This window comes from Denticeps clupeoides, chromosome 7 (genome assembly GCF_900700375.1).
Source record: "Denticeps clupeoides chromosome 7, fDenClu1.1, whole genome shotgun sequence".
NCBI classification, from domain to species: Eukaryota; Metazoa; Chordata; class Actinopteri; order Clupeiformes; family Denticipitidae; genus Denticeps; species Denticeps clupeoides.
In genome coordinates this window covers 2,934,661-2,954,119 of record NC_041713.1, presented here as the reverse complement: position 1 = coordinate 2,954,119, position 19,459 = coordinate 2,934,661, and the positions used below count along the sequence as shown (strand labels likewise).

The window sequence follows — 19,459 nt, the reverse complement described above, 5'->3', positions numbered from 1 at the left end:
GAAAATAAACCCAGGAAAGAGGTTTAAAATGATTTTATTTTTGAGATGTGTGGATAAGTGAAAGCGGACCGCAGTAATGAAGAATACATGAACAGTAAATACTCCTTTCATTCAGCGGGAGAGAGAGAGAAAGCGGCTTTAGTGTCGCTCTGTGCCGACATCCTCCAATCTGGAATGTGCCGAACAACATGCCCTGTTGCCATGGCAACATCACCATGGTGACGATGCTGGAGTATTTGTCTCTGGTGATGCTCGCCCCTCCTACTGTGAGAAGCACTATTATGCTGAAAGCGTGGCGGAGGTCAGCGTGACGACGGGGGTCTGGGGTTGGAGCTGATGGTGGCCGTGGTCTCCGTCGCCCGTCAGCTCACTCATCCAGGTCCTCCTCGCTGTCCTCCTCGCGGATCTGCTCCTGCAGGGGGCGTACTCTCTGCTCCACGTACAGCGGTGCCAGGCGGCCCTCTGCTGTCACTCCCATGGGCTGGATGATTTTATCCCTGACAGGAACAAATAATGTCAAAAATTCTGGAGGCAAAGCCAGCAACTCGTACTCAAATGTCAGAACCATTTTAACCACTACTGTCTCTGGTTTTGCAAAATTCATTTTAAAAATTCACCAACAGCCAAGTGCTGAGTGTAAAGATGCTTTTCAAAAGCTGTATTGCGGAAAGAAATAGTATAGCATACGGTGCTGTGCTAAAATCTTCATCAATCTGTTCTACTGTTCTCTGAGCACCAATACATTATTGTTCTCCATCTGTAGACATTTGCTTGGAGGAGATCAGAGTTGGGAGAGAGAGAGAGAGAGAGACCAATACCCAGCTCTTCTAAAAATGATTACCACTTTCACTTTTTAATGAGGATTATTTGTGGGTTTTACACTTTTAGATTAGTCCCTTCCTGAAAGCCCGTTCATTAGTTTCACTACTGACAAAAAAAATGTAATTAAATTATGAAAGTAAATGACATTTAACCATCATTTCAAGATGCACCAGAATTGGACTGGATCTACAGATACAGATCTGACTGACATGAACCAGTTAGTTTTGATGGGGACAGACTGGCCCTGTGGTTGGAGGGTGGTGCGGGAGACGGGACATACACACCTGGAGAGTCTGTTAAACATCCAGATGAGTTTACGCGCCTCCGCCTCCTTCTCCTCCTCGGTCATTCCCTCCATGGGGTCGGGCTGCTCCTCCTCCACGCGCCCCGTCACAGGGTTGATGCGCCCCTTCGCATGGCGGTACTCCTCGGTGTCGGAGTCGGAGTCGGAGTCGCTGGAGTACTGCGACTGGTGATAAGGGCCACACCCGCTCAACAGGCCCCGCGCCGCCAGCAGGCCCGCGGCGTTCCCGTACCCGGTGTACTTCACAAAACGCCGCACTGCTCCGACCACCGCCGCACAGGTACAAAGGAAATCACACGTTGTGTTTCAACTTTTCACGATTACTACGAATCTGTCCTAAAAAAATGTATATTGCCATGTGTCATGCTACTTCTTTTTGGTGATAGATTTTCAACACACTGGTTTCCAGTATTGATATACTGAAGTTTGCATTGAATAAAGAGAGGAATTAAAGGCACTTATACAGGGTGTTGTCTAAAAAAAAGCGTTTTGATTGGGCCAATGGATCTAATTTCCACAGTATTGCGATATCATCGTGAATGTAGACAGCGTTCCAATATTTTATTGTGTCGTGTTTTATACCGTTCTCCTTGCAGAGCACAAACAGCAGTTCGGCAGCACAGTGCTTGATGTCCGTGTCCACGTGGGTCATCAGCCTGACAAGCCGGCTTCGTACTGAGGTGCCCTGCTCAGGCCTCAGGCTCAGGTCTCTCAGTGGCGGCAGGATCTGGAGGGGGGGGAATATCAGGACATCGGGGAATACGCCATGATTCTCGTGGCAAACGTTCACGCCAATTTCCATGCAGCTACGTTACTAGTGCATTCATTTTCATCATGATCGGCTGGATGTCATGTAATATTATATAACTTTGGGGGCGCGCGTTTGGCGCCCCCGCGTGGCCGAACGGTCCCGTGTTTGCTGTTCATCGTCCTGACAGATTTACCTGCTGTTTGAGGTAGTGTCGCGTCCCCCTGTGGACTTTGCTGCTCTCCGTCAGCAGGTTCAGGACAGGAGTCAGTTTCTCCTTCAGCTTATGGCCCTTCGATGCACAGGACAATGTCATTATTACAGGTGCGACCATGTGCACATAAAACATCAAGCAAAATCAAATGATAATAATTGCCATTACTAATATTGTTACCAACACATTATTAAGCCTTTATTATTTTTGTGCGTGTCACTCATGAGACAATCGTGTATGTCTTTTACTAGTAACTGGAGGTCATTTAGCATAATAAATCTGTCTGGCCACAGCAGCAAGAGGTTTCGCATTTGGAAATGCAACCTGTCCTTCTCCAACGCTACACTACAATCAGAGGTCTGAGTTTCATAAGCACTGCATCATTTCTCCACCCCTCTCTGCTCCGGTTCTTCTACTTCCATGCCATCTCCTCTCACCCCCCCTCCTCTCACCGCATCCAGACGCCTCTCCAAGAACTGCAGCAGGGAGCGAACGCAGTCCATGTTGAGGCCTTCCCACTCGACGGAGCTCGTCGACAGACGGCCAGACAGCAGGACGTCCAGACACTGGAGGGGCAGGGCGGACAGCAGGTTCACCGCGTGCCTGCACGGGGGATCGCCGACAGGGGCCGTTACCGCGACGGACCGGCACTAATCACGCCATCTCTTATAAACAAAGGCCGTCCACTTTTCTGACTGGGTCGAACGAGTGGCTTTGCTCTCCCTCTCTCACCCCTTCAGCTCAACATCCAGTTCCTCTCCCTCACAGGACAAAAGCATGCAGTGGCGCAGCACTGCGGCCAGGCGGCGGTAGAGAGCACATTCTTCCTGGACAGGGCAGAAAGAAAGAAAGAAAGAAACACATAAGAACTTTATGATTTTTTAAGGCTCACGGACTGCGGCACTGGAGTGACGTACCTCGTCCGGCTCGTTCCGGTGAGCGTCGTGAGTGACGTTGAACAGCGTCTTCAGAATCTCAACAGCTTTTTCCGAGACTTCCTTACGGACTGGTGGAGCTGTTGGGTCTGACTGGACCTCATTTACGTCCATCCACTTCACTGACAGACACTGTTCTAGGGCAGAGGTCAACAAGGACACGCCCCTCTCCTGAAGGGGAAGCCTATTGGTTAGCCTTCCTGTCAGAAAAGTGAAATATTTATTCTCTCCCTCGCTCCCTCACCTGCTGAAGCTGTAACCTTAGTTCCGGCCTCAGGGCCGTCAGCAGGAATAGCAAACGCAGCTCGTAGAACTGACCAGCAGGGGGCAACGGAGAGTCGAGTTCCTTCTTCAACCGCTCCGAGAGTCCAGACAGCAGCCTGAAAAAAAATGTGCCGAACGTGATCTTAATGATCTCGTGTTTCAAGGCTAAGACGATTATGACTGAATCCTTGACTGAATATCACACAGACAAGCCATGAAACCACAACAGGTCTAGCGCCCCCTACTGTCTGGTTGCATTAAACCTTTTAGTCCCATCCACCTTAATGGCAAATGCCTGTCATTGTTGTGTTAAATCTGCTGTATTTACATTTACATTTACGGCATTTATCAGACTACTACCAGCTGTATAAAGCTGAATAAAGCAAGCCAATGTTTTACCCAGCCAAGCAACTCATAATTTGCCGCTTCAAATTGCCATGGTGCCACTTTCCCCAGAGTTATATGTTACTATATGTAACCACATACTACGCCTGCAGCTTCAGACCTTGTAACACAGGTTAGGGTAACAATTAGCATTACAGCTTATGTTCAGGAGCATCAACAAAGCTGTGCTTAACACAGCTTGTCCTGAAACCGCATGGCGCAAAAACGTTGGCCTTAAACTGCAGTGCTGCAGCTGTCATTCACTAAAACAGTCAGAATGACTTGATAAGCTAATTTATGAGGAGTCCTTCGGCGGCGGTGGGGGTTCACCTGAGAGCGCTGGCCCTCTCTTGCGCCCTCTGGCTGTTGTAGATGACATTGCACAGGGCCTTCATGGCCTCCTTCCTCCAGACCTCCACATCATCGCTCCCCTCCTCTTCCTCGTCCCTCTCCCCTCTGACATCTCTCTTTCCGCGCTCCAGCACACTGTTCCCACATTTGCCACCGTGGACTTCAAAATGCATCAAAGCGCAGTCGTGGCCGCCATCCCAGGGATCTGTGGTGCGACAAGCGCCATCGTGGACGCAGGCCGGGGCGCTGCAGGCAGAATCGGTGCTGCTCAGGGAGCCATTGCTCTGGGTGTCCATGTCGGACTCGCCTCTGGCCGCGCCGCTGCTTGCGTTTTCGCTGTTAGGATTGGATACGTTACAGCGATTCTGAGCGTCGTTGGATCCAGCTGACGTCGTCCCTCCCTCGTGGAACCACGCCTCTTGTAGATCAACCCCGTACTCCTGCCCCTCACTGGCATCTGAGGTCATGGGCAGGGAGGTCAGACCCCCGAGGTGGGCAAAGGTCATTAGGGCGTCGTCTGTTTCCAAGGGCGCCAGTGCCAGGCGGTCCCGGGAGAGGATGCGCAGTGTGCGGAGACACGCCCTCAAAACCTGGGGCTGCAGCTTAGTTCTGATGAACCACATCAAAGCCGCTGCCAGCCTCTGGAGTGAGAGAAAGGATGATAACATGTAGTCTGCAGGGTGTGTGTGTGTGTGTGTGTGTAAAAAGAATAATTCATACCCTTCTCTGTATGAGATCGGGATCGTCTTCAGTGTCACTTAGATCAGAGTCCACGTCTGGACTGTGATCTCGGAATTTATTCCTTCGGAACTAGGAAGGCACAGCTTTATTTAGATACAGTCCCCTTGTTTTGGGGTTTTTGGCCATATGTATGAGAAGGTTGGTTTTACCTCCTCCAGCTCCAGTTGCTGCGCCCGGGCCGGCAGGTATTAGATGGGCAGGAGAGGAGCGGATTATTAACACCACTGCTCCATGAGAAGCGGCGCTGTGCGTTAATCTGCCTACTATCTTTAGTAATGCGCTGTTTTATGTAACCCGGGCAGGGGACAGGGGACAGGGGACAGAGTCGATGGGAACGGAGGGACGGAGGGATGAGTGTTGGGCAGGGGAGAGGGATAAGGATGAGCACTGCTGGATGAGAACGGTTTACACTAATAGCTGCTGTTAATCTGCACCAGCATTCTTACATACTGCTGAGGCAACACAATATGAGACACACACACACGTTCATAACACACACACATGCTAACGGTAAATGGTAAATTTAATCAAATTAGTAATTTAATTAAGTAAAGTAAACCTTTATTAATTTTGTTGTTGACTATTATGGCTCATACCTCGTGAAAATCTCTGAATCTTCATTTATAGTTGGGCCTTTTTGAATAATCTGATATATGTTTTTTTAGCACAAATATCGACTGATAGGCATACAGTACACACAAATACAACATGAAGAATGTTTATATTTTTACCTTCTTCATTTCTCTTTCTTCCACATTAAAGAAAAAACACTGAGAAAACTGTGGAGTTAAAGGGAGAAACAAAGAAAGCGATGAACAAGTAAAGTTACTTCAATACAGTAGTTATTGAGGATATTGCTGTATACCTCAGAGTTGTAGACCTCGAGCTGTATCTGGACATTGTCCTGGTCTCCATGTTTGATATACTGAATGATTCTTTCCACGTTAACAACCATATTCAATCCTAATGCAGATACACACATGCAGATAAAAGGCGAAACAATTCTGATAAATCAGACCTTACAAAGTACTAAAGGTGCGTTCACCGCCAGAAGACATATCGCACACTTTGCCTCAAAACACCTCCCCGTGCAACCTGCTCCGATCTCACCTGTAGCTGCCGTCTCTCCGCCTGCGTAATGTGTGATGTGTGTGAGTGTGTTGCGCTGCGCGTAATCTGACAGCCCGCCGGCACCGGCTCTTCATTTTCCAAATCTAATCCGCCGCCAGACCCCTCCCGTCCTTCGCGAGTGAGTCGGCACTTTGTTTTCCACCTGAAGCAAGATCGGGAATTTATATGCGTACGGAAGAAAACCACAATTTAAATATACTTAACCAATAGGAAGTAGGATGCCTCAAAGGTCCTGAAATGACCTTTCATGCAACCTCCCCCTCCTCCCAGAGCCTTCTCAGCTCTGTAAGCTGTTTTATTCAGCAGAACACCTGCAGAACACCGTGGCACGGTGTGAAACCAGGGCGATTATGGTTTAGAGGCAGAACATCCAGCTGCACGTTGGGGACAGTGGTGGCCTCGAGGGTAAGGAAGTGAACGTGTAGCCACAAGGTTGCAGATTCTAATCCCGAACCGCCACGGTGGCACTGAGGTCCCCTTGATGAAGGCACCGTCGCCACGCGCTGCTCCCTGGGTGCCTGTCATGGCCGTCCACTGCTCACCAAGGGTGATGGTTAAATGCAGATGACACGTTTTACTGTGTCACCGTGTGCTGTGCTGCAGTGTAACACAATGACACTTTTTCACTGATCTATATTGGTTTTATATGCGTCTAAAAGTGAGGAACAAAAGTAGCTGGTTCTGGTTCTGCAGAGAGGCACATTTACTTTACTTTACTTTACTTGGCAGACACTTTTATCCAAAGGAAGACACCTGCAATTCTCATTCGGTTTGTCATTTAGAGGCAGGTGAGATTTGGAATGCTGACTACTGTCACTGCTGAATGTGAAAAACAGAAAGTGAAATGCACCGGGGCTCATGTAATAGCAGATAAATGCAGAGTGAAAGAGGTCAATTGGAGGGGGGTGTAATTATATTCGATTAACAGCGTCCAGAAAGATATTCTGACCAGCGGTGGGCTGTAGTACTGTGCCAGACGGAGAGGTGCATTAGGGTTCATCGTGAAATCGGGGTAGGAGAGAGAGAGAGAGAGATGGACAGTGGGACTAATATACAAACCTGAAACATGCACTCACACTGAGGAAGGGCTGTGCACTGGACCACCAGACAATTTCCCGAATGGCTGCAGTATGCGAAGGTACAGAAGATTTCTTACGGTTTCTAACCCTAACTTTCTTAATATCTCGTCTTACCTCGTCTTCTCAATCGGAGGTTACTGGGTCCGTGTCTGGCCACCCTGCTGGTTTGCTGGGCATCTCTTGCTGCTCATCACTGCCTCTGTGCAGCCCCGGGGAGTCATCGGCTCTGTGGGATACAGCTGCTGGAAGCCCTGCTGCTAGTCTGTGGAGACAAAGGAAGTCTTCTACCAACCAGGAAGACGCACCCGAGGAGAACACGAGAGTAAGAGAAGAGTGCACTGTACAGAAACTGCCTGCTGGGCTGATGATTTGATTAACAAATGCAAGCAGAATAGGTTTCAGCTTCATTGTGCAGTAAGGCCTCGTACTGCTGATTTTCATTCTTTCCACCTGAACCTCTTTGAATTTGAAAGTGAAGGAATGCATGTTGATTTAAACACCAAACCTAGTTTCCTAGGAGACTTGATCATGATGCCCCTGCTGAAGAAGGAGACAGCAATGGCAAAGAACAGGAAGCGGGCACAGGCCATCAGCGGCCTGGTTTCTAAGACAGGCATCGTCGGGCAGTGCTGTCACTTCTACTACTACAACCACACAAAACTACTGTAACATATAAAAGGCACGTTTTACTGTATGATAAAACAATAATGTTTCTGTAAGATGTAACTGTTTTTGCACTCTTAGGTCTCTTTATTCAATGTATGCTCAATAAAATATGGCTTTTGACCTGAGCATCTAAGAGGGTTGGTTTTGTCACATTGTTCACCCGTCAGGCTCCTACAGGGCTTTTAAACTTTCTTAAAATTACCCGTGGTGCAGAATTAAAGCCACTTTGATCCAATGCCGCAACGAGATTTCCCCAGTCCTGCACCTTTAAATGCTAATGAGGAGAGAGGGGCGGGACGAGGGTGGTAGTAGCCTAGTGGGTAACACACTCGACCATGAACCACAAGACCCAGGTTCAAATCCCACTTACTACCTTTGTGTCCCTGAGCAAGACACTTAACCCTGAGTCTCTCCAGAAGGGGGCCTGTCCCTGTAACTACTGATTGTAAGTCGCTCTGGAGAAGAGCGTCTGATAAATGCTGTAAATGTAAATGAGGAGAGCGGCCAACAGAGGTTGAGCGGGCATTTGCAGAAATGACGTCACCAACACCTTACAGAAAAAAATAAAATCAAACCATTGGTTCTACAGTCTCGAGTGACGAAACTAAAAAAAAAATTATTTGTGCTCATTTTTACATCCTATCACCAAGCAACTGCAATGCTTCACATTTGAAAGCCATGACGGTCGGTGGAGATAATGTTTTAGGGGAGGGGTGGTAAATTCTCTGGGTGGACAAAGCATGAGAAACGGGAGGTAACCTTTCCCCCTCATGACGTAATAAGGGGACAAATTCCAGAACCGACCGTCTGAGCTGCCGCATCTGGAACAGTGAAGCAGAATGACTCTTTACACCTACCGCCATTTCCAGCTACTGCAGGACCATAGACAGGCTAGGGGAACTCGTATTAATATTAAACAATCTCACAAAGTGAAATTTTCATAATAATCATTATTTCCATTATGAAAATCAATTTTCTATTATGACAGAATACTAACTTAGTCACATCTCCAATGTAAATGTAAATAAAGGCAAGAAGTGGTATTTCTCTAAATCAGTCATTGACATATATTTGTTATATTTTAGCAATGCAAATATTAGCCACACTTATTTAATTTTCAGCCATTTTGAAAGGCTGAAAATTGCATGGAGATCAATATGAAGGGAGGTATTTTGTGAGTAAGAATGTGTATGACAAAACGTTTCATTCTATTTTCTTAATCTACATGCAAATCATTTAACCTAACACTAGAAAACTTTGCGAAAACATCTAAAAAATTTTTTTTTTCCCATTTTACCTGGTTTTATAAGATTAGAAAAGCAGTCAAGAGGACGACAGTTTTACGTAAATCACTGAGAGCCGGGGTTGACAGGAAGACTAAATTTCCCAGAATGCAAAGCACTCCCGAAAAATCCCATCATTCAACACCGACCGCTTTAGTTTGGTGGGGGAATCAAAATGGCCGCCGCGGATGGGCTGGGCCTTTCATTGTGCTCAGGAGGAAAATACTAGTCACGTTCTTAACACACCTTTCAAGTTGTGATTACGTTGCGGGAGGGCCGCGCCGCGGACTTGCGGCGTCGCGGGTTATTCGCCCCGTTTCCAGCTGCCCCGTGACGCGGAGGTACATTTTATATACGCGTTCAGGTTGCACAGTTGGCTTGTTAGCATGCCTCGTTAGCGGTATGCGGCTGAGCAGGCGTGCAGTCCGCTCGCAAGTTAATTCTTCACAGCAAAAGGCCAGTTTTGTAGCTCGCGTGTCATTTATTTATTCATCTGACATCTTGTTTTTTCCCCCCTACTCCGATCACAGCGGTCGCACGCCTGCAGGCTAGACGGCCAACGCCGGACTGCTCGCAGACACCTCGTCTTCCAGTTTTCTTTATTAGTTTTCTGTTCTCGAAACGTACTAAGTGCCTTCTGTTTGCCTTTGATGCTGCCTGACAGGGTTGCCAGGGTGGTGAAATAGGACACTGGATGGTGTGGGTTAGAGGATCCGCCTAAAAGTGTCTCTTTTTGTCCCTCCTCAGATGGGGGCTCAGGAAGACTTGAGCAGCGACGGAGCAGGCCTGCCGGAGCAGAAGGTGTGTGCTGCGCACGCTTGGCTTGGCCTTTAGTCATTTGTCCAAATAACCGTTAACTCTCTCCGCCTCATCCAATGCTCTCAGGTAGAGCAGGGCTCCACGGAAGGTGAAGAAGAGGAGGAAAACGTTACAGGGAGGAGGAGGAGGACGAGGAGGCTGGGCTTGAGGTGTTACCAAGGCAACGGCGAGAGCGTAGATGACGAACCGAGTGAACTGGTGAGATGGGTAGTTGCAATCCATAACGCAAGCCCAGAGGGAGTCGTGTTGCATGGCCATGATGTTCCACTATCGCCCGTAACTGAATGCAGACCTTTCACATCACAGGGAGCCCTTTCTCCTGTTCCCACGGAGCCTCTGCTGCCGTGGATCTCCGATCACCCACTCACACGGCAAGAAATGCAAAGGTAAGGATGTAAATGGGGGTAAATAGAGACCCCGGGGCCTCAAATCAAGTCACTTTTTTTGCCACGCAATGCGAGTGGATGTTGGTCAGTGTGTGGAATCAAATTTGTGCCAAAAAGATTAAACCAAAACTTTCCTAATATCAAACAAGAACCAGGCGTTGAACGGTAAAACGAAAGCTTGGAAGAGATTTTGAGTCTAGTTCTTCAGTCACTTCGCCCCCTTTTACGTTTGTGCTGCCGGGTCTGGATTTGTTTGCAGTTCTAGCACAGATCTCTTGTCTTGGCGGGGCTTCGCCTCATTTGCCAGCCGGTGTTCAAGTGACTGCTCCAATTCCCCCGAACTCTTAGCAGCAAAACTGAAAGCCTCACAGGCGAGAGTGAAAAATAGTGAGATGTTTATTTTAGTTGAGTTTTGTTTCAGGTTTTTTTTTTACAGGGTTCCCATGGATCAGGGAATTATCAGGGAATTTTGTTAATAGCATATAGTGCAGTGGCCAAAACCTGACGTGTATTTTACAATGTGCAACGTTCTAGAACACAAATTTTTTTTTGTGAAGTCCTTATACTTGCTACCTCTCCAAACATGCCAGGCAAATGTAATTTTCCAGATATTTGGCTTGAAAATGAAGAATTTAATGACCGGCTCAGCCAAAGTCAAAGATGCATGTGGCGTATGTTGGATGAGGTTTTGGTTTGTTCCATTCAACACGCCAATAACAATGTAAATGCACTCTTGAAATCTATTCAATCCGTGTATATATATTGTTTCCTTTTCTTCTCAGCGCCCAAACGTTATATTGGACATTTCTTTATGCCAGAGGTCATGGAAATTCTACTTTTTGGTCTGGGAAAGTCTTGGAAAAGTCTGGGATTTCTAATCTGCCTGGGAACCCTCATTTCGGCACAGATCTGATTCCATTTTAGTGTTAGTGCAGTTTTACTATTGAACGTCATAATGTTATGAATTCATCCATTAAAAAATGAAAGCATAATTGACTGAGAAATTACACAATTTCTCATTGTAAGATTATTCTTAGCTCTACATGCTAAACCATGCTGTCAAACGGGCTGAAGAATGCTTTAAAAAAATGCGGTTTTGCTGCAGTGAGGACTTCGTCGAGCTCAGAGCAGAAGTGACTGTGGAGGGGGGCTCATATCTTGCCATGTTTTCATCCGCGGCACCCTATATTGGGAGAAGAAAGAGCGGTAAGAAATCGATAAACCATTGTCGTCTTGGAACTGTGAGCTGTATGTTGTGCTCTTACGTTTGTGTTTTTTTGCAGGTCTTCCTGCAAACCTCCCTCTTGGGGCAAAATCTCTCGATCAGAAAGAAGCTCTGCGAGGCTGTAGCTACTTCACAGTTTCACCTCCAACTTGGTTTGTGGACGTTACTGTTCACCAAGGATTTTGGAGGGATCAGTCCATGGATCTTGCGTCTCACCAGGCAGCCAAGAGTCCCCTGCCCTCCTCGCCGTCTGCATCTCCTTCTTCTCCTTCCTCTCCTCCATCGTCACCTTCGTCTCTCCCTTCGTCCTCATCGTCATCACCTAGTGGTGAAACCACTGGTTACCGTGACAGCAGTGCCAGAGGCCGCTCTGCCACGGGTGGAGTTAACAGTGCAACAGGGGATGTTGTGTCATCGACGTCCTCCTCATTAGGACCTCATAATCCTCTCCAAGCCCCACCATCCTCCTCCTCAAATTCTTCGGCTCGTTTTTACTCATCTTCTCACCCTGATGGTGATGGACAGAGAGAGACTCTGGAAACTGAAATCTACGACCCCTTCAATCCCACAGATGGAGAGGGAGACAGAGAAAGACGAGGAGAGGAGGAGGAGGAAGAGGACGAGGAGGGGGACAAATATGACCCTTTCAAGCCCACAGGTTCTCCATGTTCTGAAAAAGAGGAAGATGGTGGACAGGATGAAGAAGATGAGCAGGAAAGCAGCAGCAGTATGGTAAAGGAGGAGATGGCTGAGATGGAGCAAGCTGATGGGAGTGAGGGACGACCGGGGGACTCCACCATGCCCTCAATGAGTCCCCCCAGGAAGAGATTGCATAGAAATGGGGCCCGGGACAGAAGGGCGGCAGATTCTGAGCACTCCGAGATCGAGGAGGGTGAGATCGTCGGTATGGGGGAGAGGCAGAGCAGGAGGGAGCGGGCGGAGGATCCCCAGCTCCAAGGCGGCGCCCCCAAACCCGAGCGCATATTACGGGTCCTGGATGGAGAGGACTTCGTCTCGGTCCGGGCCGAGGGCGACTGGGACGAAGAGCCCGCCGCGCACGTAGGCCTGGGGGATCTTCGGCGAAAGCTCACAAGCAGGCGGAAGGAGAGGTACCGCTCCTGTCCTTCCTCCTCTCTCTCTCCTCCCCCCGCACCACTCCTCCCTCCGGCGTGTCAGCCGCCCGGTTCTCCGCCCGCCTCGCCCTCGCTCTCCCCCGAAAAGACCAAAAGTAGGAAGTCGTCAAAAAGCTCAAAAGAGAGAGAGCGACGGAAACATAAAGAGGGCAAGTCGGAGAAGGAGAAGAAGAAGAAGCGCAAGGAGTGTAAGGAGGGGAGTGGAGGAGAGAGCCGGCAGCGTAAGGAGAGGAACAGAGAACGGAAGAGCGAGAAGGAAGACAAACACAAGAGCGAGAGGAGGAGAAGACGCAGTAGGAGCAGTAGCTCCAAGAGGAAGAGACGAGGCAGCACCCCCGAGCCTTCCCACAATTCCTCACGCCACGCACACGGTCGCAGGTCCTGGTCCAGCCACTCTGGTGACCACCACCGGGAGCGGGACAGGGAGAAAGACCACGACCGAAGTAGAGACCGGGGCCGCGACCGGGACGGTCACCGCGACAGGAGGAGAGGTGACCGGGAGCGGAGTGGCGACTCGGAAGGAACTGGCTGGAGAAAGAGAGAACGCGAGGACCGAGACGGAGAGTCCAGCAGGTCAAAGGGCGGCCGAGAACAGAGGGATAGCGATAAGGAACGGCAGAGGGACCGAGAGAGGAACAAGAGAAGGGACGGGAGACCCGTCGTTCCGCCGTCCATTCAAGACCTCAACGGCTCGGACCTTTTCGCCATCAAGCGCACCATCACGGTCACCACGACCACAACGACCACCACGGTGCCGGGGTCACCGTCCCGCAGTCCGCCTTCAGATAAACCGTACAAGAAGAAGAGGAAGAAGCGAAGACGCTCGGAGGAGGAGGAGGAAAAGGATGCCCGGGACGAGCGCCAGAGCCACTCTCGTGCGTCTTCTGCTTCCCCGCCGCGGTACCGCGGCTACGAACCCGAGCGTTTTCCCGAGCGGCCGGAGGTGGACGCGCTGTCCCTGGACGGGGAGGCTCTCGACTCCGACTACTCTGTGGAAGACTCCCCGCTCCTTCCTCTTCCGCCGGAGCCCCCTGTCCCCAGCCCCAAACCCAAAACCGCGGCGGCCAAGCACAGCGGCCACCACGGCAAAAAGAAGTCCCGACCGGGCAAGAAGTCCGGCCAGTCCGAGTCCGCCTCCGCCGCCCTTCGACACAAAGGCAAGAGCAAGAACCTTCTCGTCTCTTCTTCCCCACCTCCTTCCGGCTCTTCATCCCTCCTGCTCACTCCCACCTCTTCCTCCACCAAGCGAGCGAGGAAAGCCGGGAAGGAGAAGGGCCGCGCCGAGAAGAGCGGCAAGAAGGACCTCGGCCGGCCCGGCAGGTCCAAAAAGCTGGGCGGCAACAGCCGGAAGGGGAAGCTCCAGTCCAAAGTGTCGGTGCTGGTGCGGGAGGGCGTGAGCAGCACCACCGGAGCCAAGCTGGGCGGGGACGGTCCGGGGCCCGGCGGGGCCGCGGCGCCGTCGGTCGTGGGCGGGTCCATCGCGGTGGTGTTCCGCAGGGACAACGAGAGCCGCTCGCCGTTCCTGAAGCCTTGTTCCGAGCCGCTGTCGCTGCCCGGCAGGAGCAAGGACGCGAGCAAGGCTCTGAAGCCGAGGAACGTCCTCGCCGCGTCCAGCCCGGCGCTGCTGAAGTTGAAGAAGGTCAAACCCACGTCCACGTCCACCTCCTCGTCCGCCTCTTCTCCCACCTCGTCCTGTGTTGCCAAGCGGCGGCGGCGGCCTGGGAAGAAGCTGCGGGAGAAGGTCGTGGCTGAAGCTAAGGGAGTGTCCGCTAGCTCGCTGGGCACGTGGGGCGGAGCTCTGCCGGAAAGTGTGCCAAAGCCCTCCAGCCCTCCCTCGACTGTCCCAGCCCCGGCTCCCTCGTCCTCCTCGTCCTCGTCGTCTTCTTCGTCTTCATCCACCAGCGTCCTGCCGCCGTCGTCCTCCCCTCCCCACACCCCGCCCCTCGCGCTTCCGCCTGCGCGGGACACGCGAGAGTCCACGCCGGACTCTCAGACCGTGGACAGCAGCTGCAAGACGCCGGAGCCGTCCTTCCTCTCGGAGGAGTGTCCCCGGCCGGCGCAGAGCGGCTCCGCCCTCCCGGCTCCGCCCAGCCCCCTGCCCGGCCAAGTTGCGGGGCCTAACGCGCCTCAGGCCGCCTCCAGCACCAAGCCCCTCCCCGATGAGCCAAAAACGTTGCCCCCATGCGCCGCCGGCTCGGCCGCCTCCGCCCTCCCTCAGCCGGTGGCCCCCTCAACCACGGACCCCTCGTCCTCATCGTTCTCGTCCGTGTCTTCGTCGTCGGCCAACAAGCCTCCGCCTCCTCCCCCGCCCCCTCTCGCCGCCCCGCCCCTGCCGTGGAGCCTGCAGACGGGAGTTGACTGCACCGCAGGAGGGGTTCTGGCCCGTAAGTTCTGACAGGAACCCGCACCCCCGCTCCAACGCCGGCGCTCTCGAGCGTCTCACTTGTTGTTTTTTGTTTTTTTTAATTAACGAATGCCGTTAAACGTGCTTCCAATCTGTGTGTTCCAGTGACCGCGCTCCTGTTTAAGATGGAGGAGGCCAACATTGCCAGTCGGGCGAAAGCGCAGGAGTTCATTCAGGCCACGAGTCAAGTAAGTGTCCAGCAGGAGGGTTGAAATTACAGCATTAGCGTCGGTGCATAAAAGTAAACGCATAAAATAATCAATTATAAAGCGAAGTGATTGTCACATGTGATACACAGCAGCGCAGCACACAGTGCACACAGTGAAATTCGTCTGCTGCATTTAACCCATCACCCTGAGTGAGCAGTGGGCGGCCATGACAGGCGCCCGGGGAGCAGTGTGTGGGGACGGTGCTTTGCTCAGTGGCACCTTGGCAGATCAGGATTTGAACCGGCAACCTCCTGACTACGCTAGACCACCACTGTCCCATATGCCATAATGACTATGCTTGGTGTTTTTTTTTTTTTTTTTTTTTTTTAATTCGAGTTAAAAAGTAATGCCGGCTCAATTGAGGAGGGACCGCATGTCCTGTCTAAGGCTCCAAAAATATGCGCTACTCGATTAGCGATACCAGCAAAGAATTTCACAAGGTGTGGAGGCCTGGAGTATTTTACGAGCCTCAGAATCCGACTATTAGTATCACCCAGTAAAGTTCCAGAAACGACATCATCGTCTTGTTCTTTTTAATTAACGGGGTTATTATTATGTGGGTTTAGAGTTGCACACGTTATTATCATTATTGTTTTTCGAATATGACGAAATCGCCGTTTTTTCCTATAATACTCATACAGAATTGATTTACTTAGTGAGATCTTTTTTTATATTGTGTGCATTGTATTTATTTATTTTTAGTTCTTTTTTTGTTGTTGTCTCTCTTGCCTAAAGTCTTTGAGGAAAAAGTAGTACCGAAAAAAAGTGGCGGCCTGATCTGAGTACGGCGCTGCTCCGGGTGGGAGATTGGTCCACACAGACGTTTGAAATGAACACCTTCTGAACGCCATAGGGGGCAACTCCCGGGGCAGCGGTGGCCACTGATCAAAGCAACGTCCCCACACACTGCTTACCCGGGCACCTTGTCATGGCTGCCCACTGCTCACCAAGGGCGGTGGTTAAAAGCAGAGGACACGTTTCGTTGTGTCACCGTGTGCTGCGCTGAAGTGTTTCACAATCACTTCACTTGCGTATTGCCTCCATGCGAGCGCACAGCCGACCAAACACTGTGGAAGCTCTGAGCTGCGTTCAGTCTGCGCTCACCTTAACTCTCATTTGAAAAAATAAAATAAAATTGATGGCACGTGTCGTGATCCATTGATAATCGCATTTGTATCATGAGACCAGTGAAGGTTCACACTGTGCGTGTCCAGTGTTCGTTGCTGTGGGTGTTTGTGCGGTGAGTTTTAATGTATTTATTTATTTTATGTCCTCTCTCTGTGTCTTGCAGATTCTCTCTCAAGCCAATCAGAGTCAGTCACAGCCGCACGCTCCCCCCTCTTCTTCCGCAAGTTCTTCCTCCTCACAAGCGGCTGCCCCGCCGCCGCTGCCAACGCCCACCGGCCCCAACCCTTCTCAGTTCGTACTTCACAGCTCGCTGCCGTTGGTTGCCTGCACCAAGACTCCTCCTACACACCTGCACCAAGGCATTTCGTTGGGCGGTGGGTGCGCACAGACTCCGCCTCCTCCGTTGCCAGCAGGACTGTCGGGTGGGACCGGTGCTTCGACCGAGGCAGGATGGGATGGTGACAGTAAAGATCCAGATAAAGTGAGAGTTTCACCTTTTCGGCTTCTTTCTTTCGTCTAATTTTGTTCTGTCTGCTGCAATTTACTACAATACGGTGCTGTAATTACCATCATGGTGCTGAAGAGGAAGATGCGGAGGACCGGGGGAGATGGAGGCAGTTGATTTGCTGCTGAAAGTAGAAGAACATCAGTAAATGTGACTGAATAAGTGAAGATAAGATAACATAAAAACCTTTATTAGTCCCACAAGTGGGAAATTGCATAAGTGAAAGTGAAGTGATTGTCATTGTGAAACACTGCAGCACAGCACACGGTGACACAGTGGAATGTGTCCTCTGATTTTCACCATCACCCTTGATGAGCAGTGGGCGGCCATGACAGGCGCCCGGGGAGCAGTGTGTGGGGACGGTGCTTTGCTCAGTGGCACCTTGGCGGACCGGGATTCGAACCTCTGATTACTGGGCCGCTGCTAGGCCACCACTGCCCCAGAATAAAACCATTAGCATAAAAATGTTATCTTAAAAAAAAAAAAAATTGACAAACACATCAAAGGCTTTTGATATCCCCTCTCAGACGTCAGGCTTTTTTTTTTTTGTATTGTATTGTATTGTTTTGTTTGACCACTAGGTGGCATAAACGCTGTACATTTACAGCATTTACAAGACACCCTTATCCACAGCGTCTTACAATCGTTAGTTACAGGGTCAGTCCCCCCCTGGGGACACTCAGGGTTTAATGTCTTGCTCAGGGACACGATGGTAGTAAGTGGGATTTGAACCTGGGTCTTCTGGTTCATATGCGAGTGTGTTACCCACTAGGCTACTACCACCCTGTACTCCCATGGTGAGGCACCAGCCCACAGCGGCATATTAAATGTGTATTTTATTTTATGTGTTTTTAGGCCTTTTAGGTGTGTAGGAAGTTCACGATGTTTGGATTAACCGTGAATAACGCGCTTAGTCGGTTTTATAGTGCTGAGCAGTGCTTGCTATCTCTCTCCCAGTACCTGAAGAAGCTCCACACCCAGGAGAGGGCAGTGGAGGAGGTGAAGTTGGCCATCAAGCCATATTACCAGCGTAAGGATATCAACAAAGACGAGTATAAAGACATTCTTAGGAAAGCAGTGCACAAGGTAAAGACAATAAATACACATATATGTATAAAACCTATCATAATATGATTGCACATTAACTAATCAACATTGAGGCTCAGTATGGTTGTAAAAAATCAATTATTTTGTTATTCCTTCTCGTCTCAGATCTGCCACAGCAGAACAGGAGAGATCAACCCAGTGAAGGTGAGCAACCTAGTCAAGCTCTACGTTCAGCGGTACAAGTACTTCAGGAAGCATGGCCGCAAGATGGATGAGGAGGAGAGGGATGGCGACAGGGACCCCGCTCCTCTTCAGTCGTCTTCCTGATTGGATGAGAACCCACTTCTCCCCCCCTTTTTTTTTTTTTTTTGGACTAGCTATTGGAGGACTGTGTTTTTATTCTGCACGTGATTGGGCCCTTCAAGACTATTCATTTTTTAATGCCTGACCCACAGTGAAATTCCCCCATGTTGTTGTCTTGCTGTACAGATGTATGGGTAGAATAATGAAAAAAAATACATATATATATATATATATATATATACACACACACGCAAAATTGCATAATGTATAAAACACAGACTGCTCCACTCAGGCCTGGTGGAAGAGTTTGGGGATGAATGTGCACACAGAGCCTGTACATAATGTAAGTACACTACATGAACTCTGACCTCCCTCCCGGTGGGCGGTGTGCAGGCTTCTCCTCATCGCTCTGGTTTGTGTTTGTGTGGACGAATGGACTAAATATAGACATTTGGCACTCTTCCTCTTTGTCTCTCCCCCCCCCCCCCTCTTTGGAGGTGTGTTTATATCACATTATGCAGACTATAATCTGTTCACAAAGCCAAGCCTTTTGGGTCACGATTAGTGATGGAAGATGGCACACAATGGTTGTCATTTAAAGTCGACATGGCATTGACTTTATACACAGCCATTGCGGCCTGTGTGCGTTTATAGCTTTAACAGAAACCAATGCAGCAAGGTGGAGAGATAATTAAATTTACAACGGGGCAGTATCGTATCTTGTAAGTTGTGCAACTTGGGCGGCCAATTTTACCCTGATGTGGCACTGAAAGCCACAGAACGATTTTGGCTTTTATTCAGCAATTTCCCATTTTAAGCATCGTGTTGTAATCGATTCGTATCTCTGCCGAGCCACATTTCACGTGGAGGAACGGGGGCTTCGCGTCTGGAAACCCTCCACCAGAACGGGTTGTGTTATCAGTGCCAGACTTCGTCCTAGGGGTCATTTCCTGCTGCGGGACTTTTCATAATGGTGTATTTGGGAAGTTAAAGGTCAACTCGCGCTGTAGTGGCAGCTCTGTGCTGATAGAGGAATTGGCTGCCGCATTTGTTGAACACGCTCTTCAGCCGTGCGTAGCCGGGCCACGACTTACTTCTCTCTAAAGCCAACATCGCTTTCGCTCCTACCAACGTGAGAGTGAAGTGACTGTCATTGTGATACGCAGCAGCACAGCACACGGTGCACACAGTGAAAATTGTCCTCTGCATTTAACCCATCACCCTTGATGAGCAGTGGGCGGCCATGACAGGCGCCCGGGGAGCAGTGTGTGGGGACGGTGCTTTGCTCAGTGGCACCTTGGCCCCGTAACGTGAACGGTCTGCCCTGGTTCTAAACAAGAACCCTGAGAATCAGGTAATGTAGAACAGTCACAACGGT

At 50.0% G+C, this 19,459-nt stretch overlaps 2 protein-coding genes across 5 annotated transcripts; one reads left to right on the top strand and one right to left on the bottom strand.

Moving 5' to 3' along the window:
* Positions 1-18: 18 nt before the first annotated feature.
* LOC114793482 (synembryn-A) lies at positions 19-7,259 on the bottom strand. 4 transcript variants are annotated; one of them, XM_028985284.1, is made up of 14 exons: positions 7,088-7,259; positions 5,629-6,036; positions 5,495-5,542; positions 4,913-4,930; positions 4,743-4,832; positions 4,002-4,663; positions 3,268-3,403; positions 3,006-3,194; positions 2,821-2,915; positions 2,541-2,691; positions 2,071-2,166; positions 1,709-1,853; positions 1,107-1,383; positions 19-497 (listed from the first exon to the last, which is right to left on the bottom strand). In XM_028985284.1, exons 2-14 carry the CDS (start codon positions 5,743-5,745, stop codon positions 368-370), a joined length of 2,154 nt encoding a protein of 717 aa, XP_028841117.1. In that variant the 5' UTR covers positions 5,746-6,036; positions 7,088-7,259; the 3' UTR covers positions 19-367. The 4 variants fall into 4 exon arrangements, with proteins under 4 accessions (XP_028841117.1, XP_028841118.1, XP_028841119.1 ...); XM_028985285.1 differs by lacking the exon at positions 7,088-7,259 and having other exon boundaries at positions 5,629-5,726; positions 5,809-6,232; XM_028985286.1 differs by lacking the exon at positions 7,088-7,259 and having other exon boundaries at positions 5,629-5,726; positions 5,874-6,231.
* A 1,819-nt stretch (positions 7,260-9,078) lies between these two features.
* scaf1 (SR-related CTD-associated factor 1) lies at positions 9,079-18,543 on the top strand. The gene is made up of 10 exons (XM_028985274.1): positions 9,079-9,263; positions 9,670-9,723; positions 9,808-9,939; positions 10,048-10,127; positions 11,233-11,333; positions 11,411-14,869; positions 14,995-15,077; positions 16,390-16,707; positions 17,689-17,817; positions 17,944-18,543. Exons 2-10 carry the CDS (start codon positions 9,670-9,672, stop codon positions 18,103-18,105), a joined length of 4,518 nt encoding a protein of 1,505 aa, XP_028841107.1. The 5' UTR covers positions 9,079-9,263; the 3' UTR covers positions 18,106-18,543.
* The last annotated feature ends 916 nt before the right edge of the window (positions 18,544-19,459 follow it).

Bases quoted from the DNA above. Each gene is read 5' to 3' on its own strand.
- LOC114793482 (XM_028985284.1), bottom strand. From the start codon at position 5,745: ATGTGTGTATCTGCATTAGGATTGAATATGGTTGTTAACGTGGAAAGA. The intron at 3,404-4,001 runs GTGAACCCCCAC...ATTTTTTTTCAG, and splicing joins GAGAGGGCCAGCGCTCTCAG to GCTGCTGTCTGGACTCTCGG. The intron at 1,854-2,070 runs GTAAATCTGTCA...CCCCCCCTCCAG, and splicing joins GACACTACCTCAAACAGCAG to ATCCTGCCGCCACTGAGAGA.
- scaf1 (XM_028985274.1), top strand. From the start codon at position 9,670: ATGGGGGCTCAGGAAGACTTGAGCAGCGACGGAGCAGGCCTGCCGGAG. The intron at 16,708-17,688 runs GTGAGAGTTTCA...TCTCTCTCCCAG, and splicing joins ACAGTAAAGATCCAGATAAA to TACCTGAAGAAGCTCCACAC. The intron at 17,818-17,943 runs GTAAAGACAATA...TTCTCGTCTCAG, and splicing joins TTAGGAAAGCAGTGCACAAG to ATCTGCCACAGCAGAACAGG.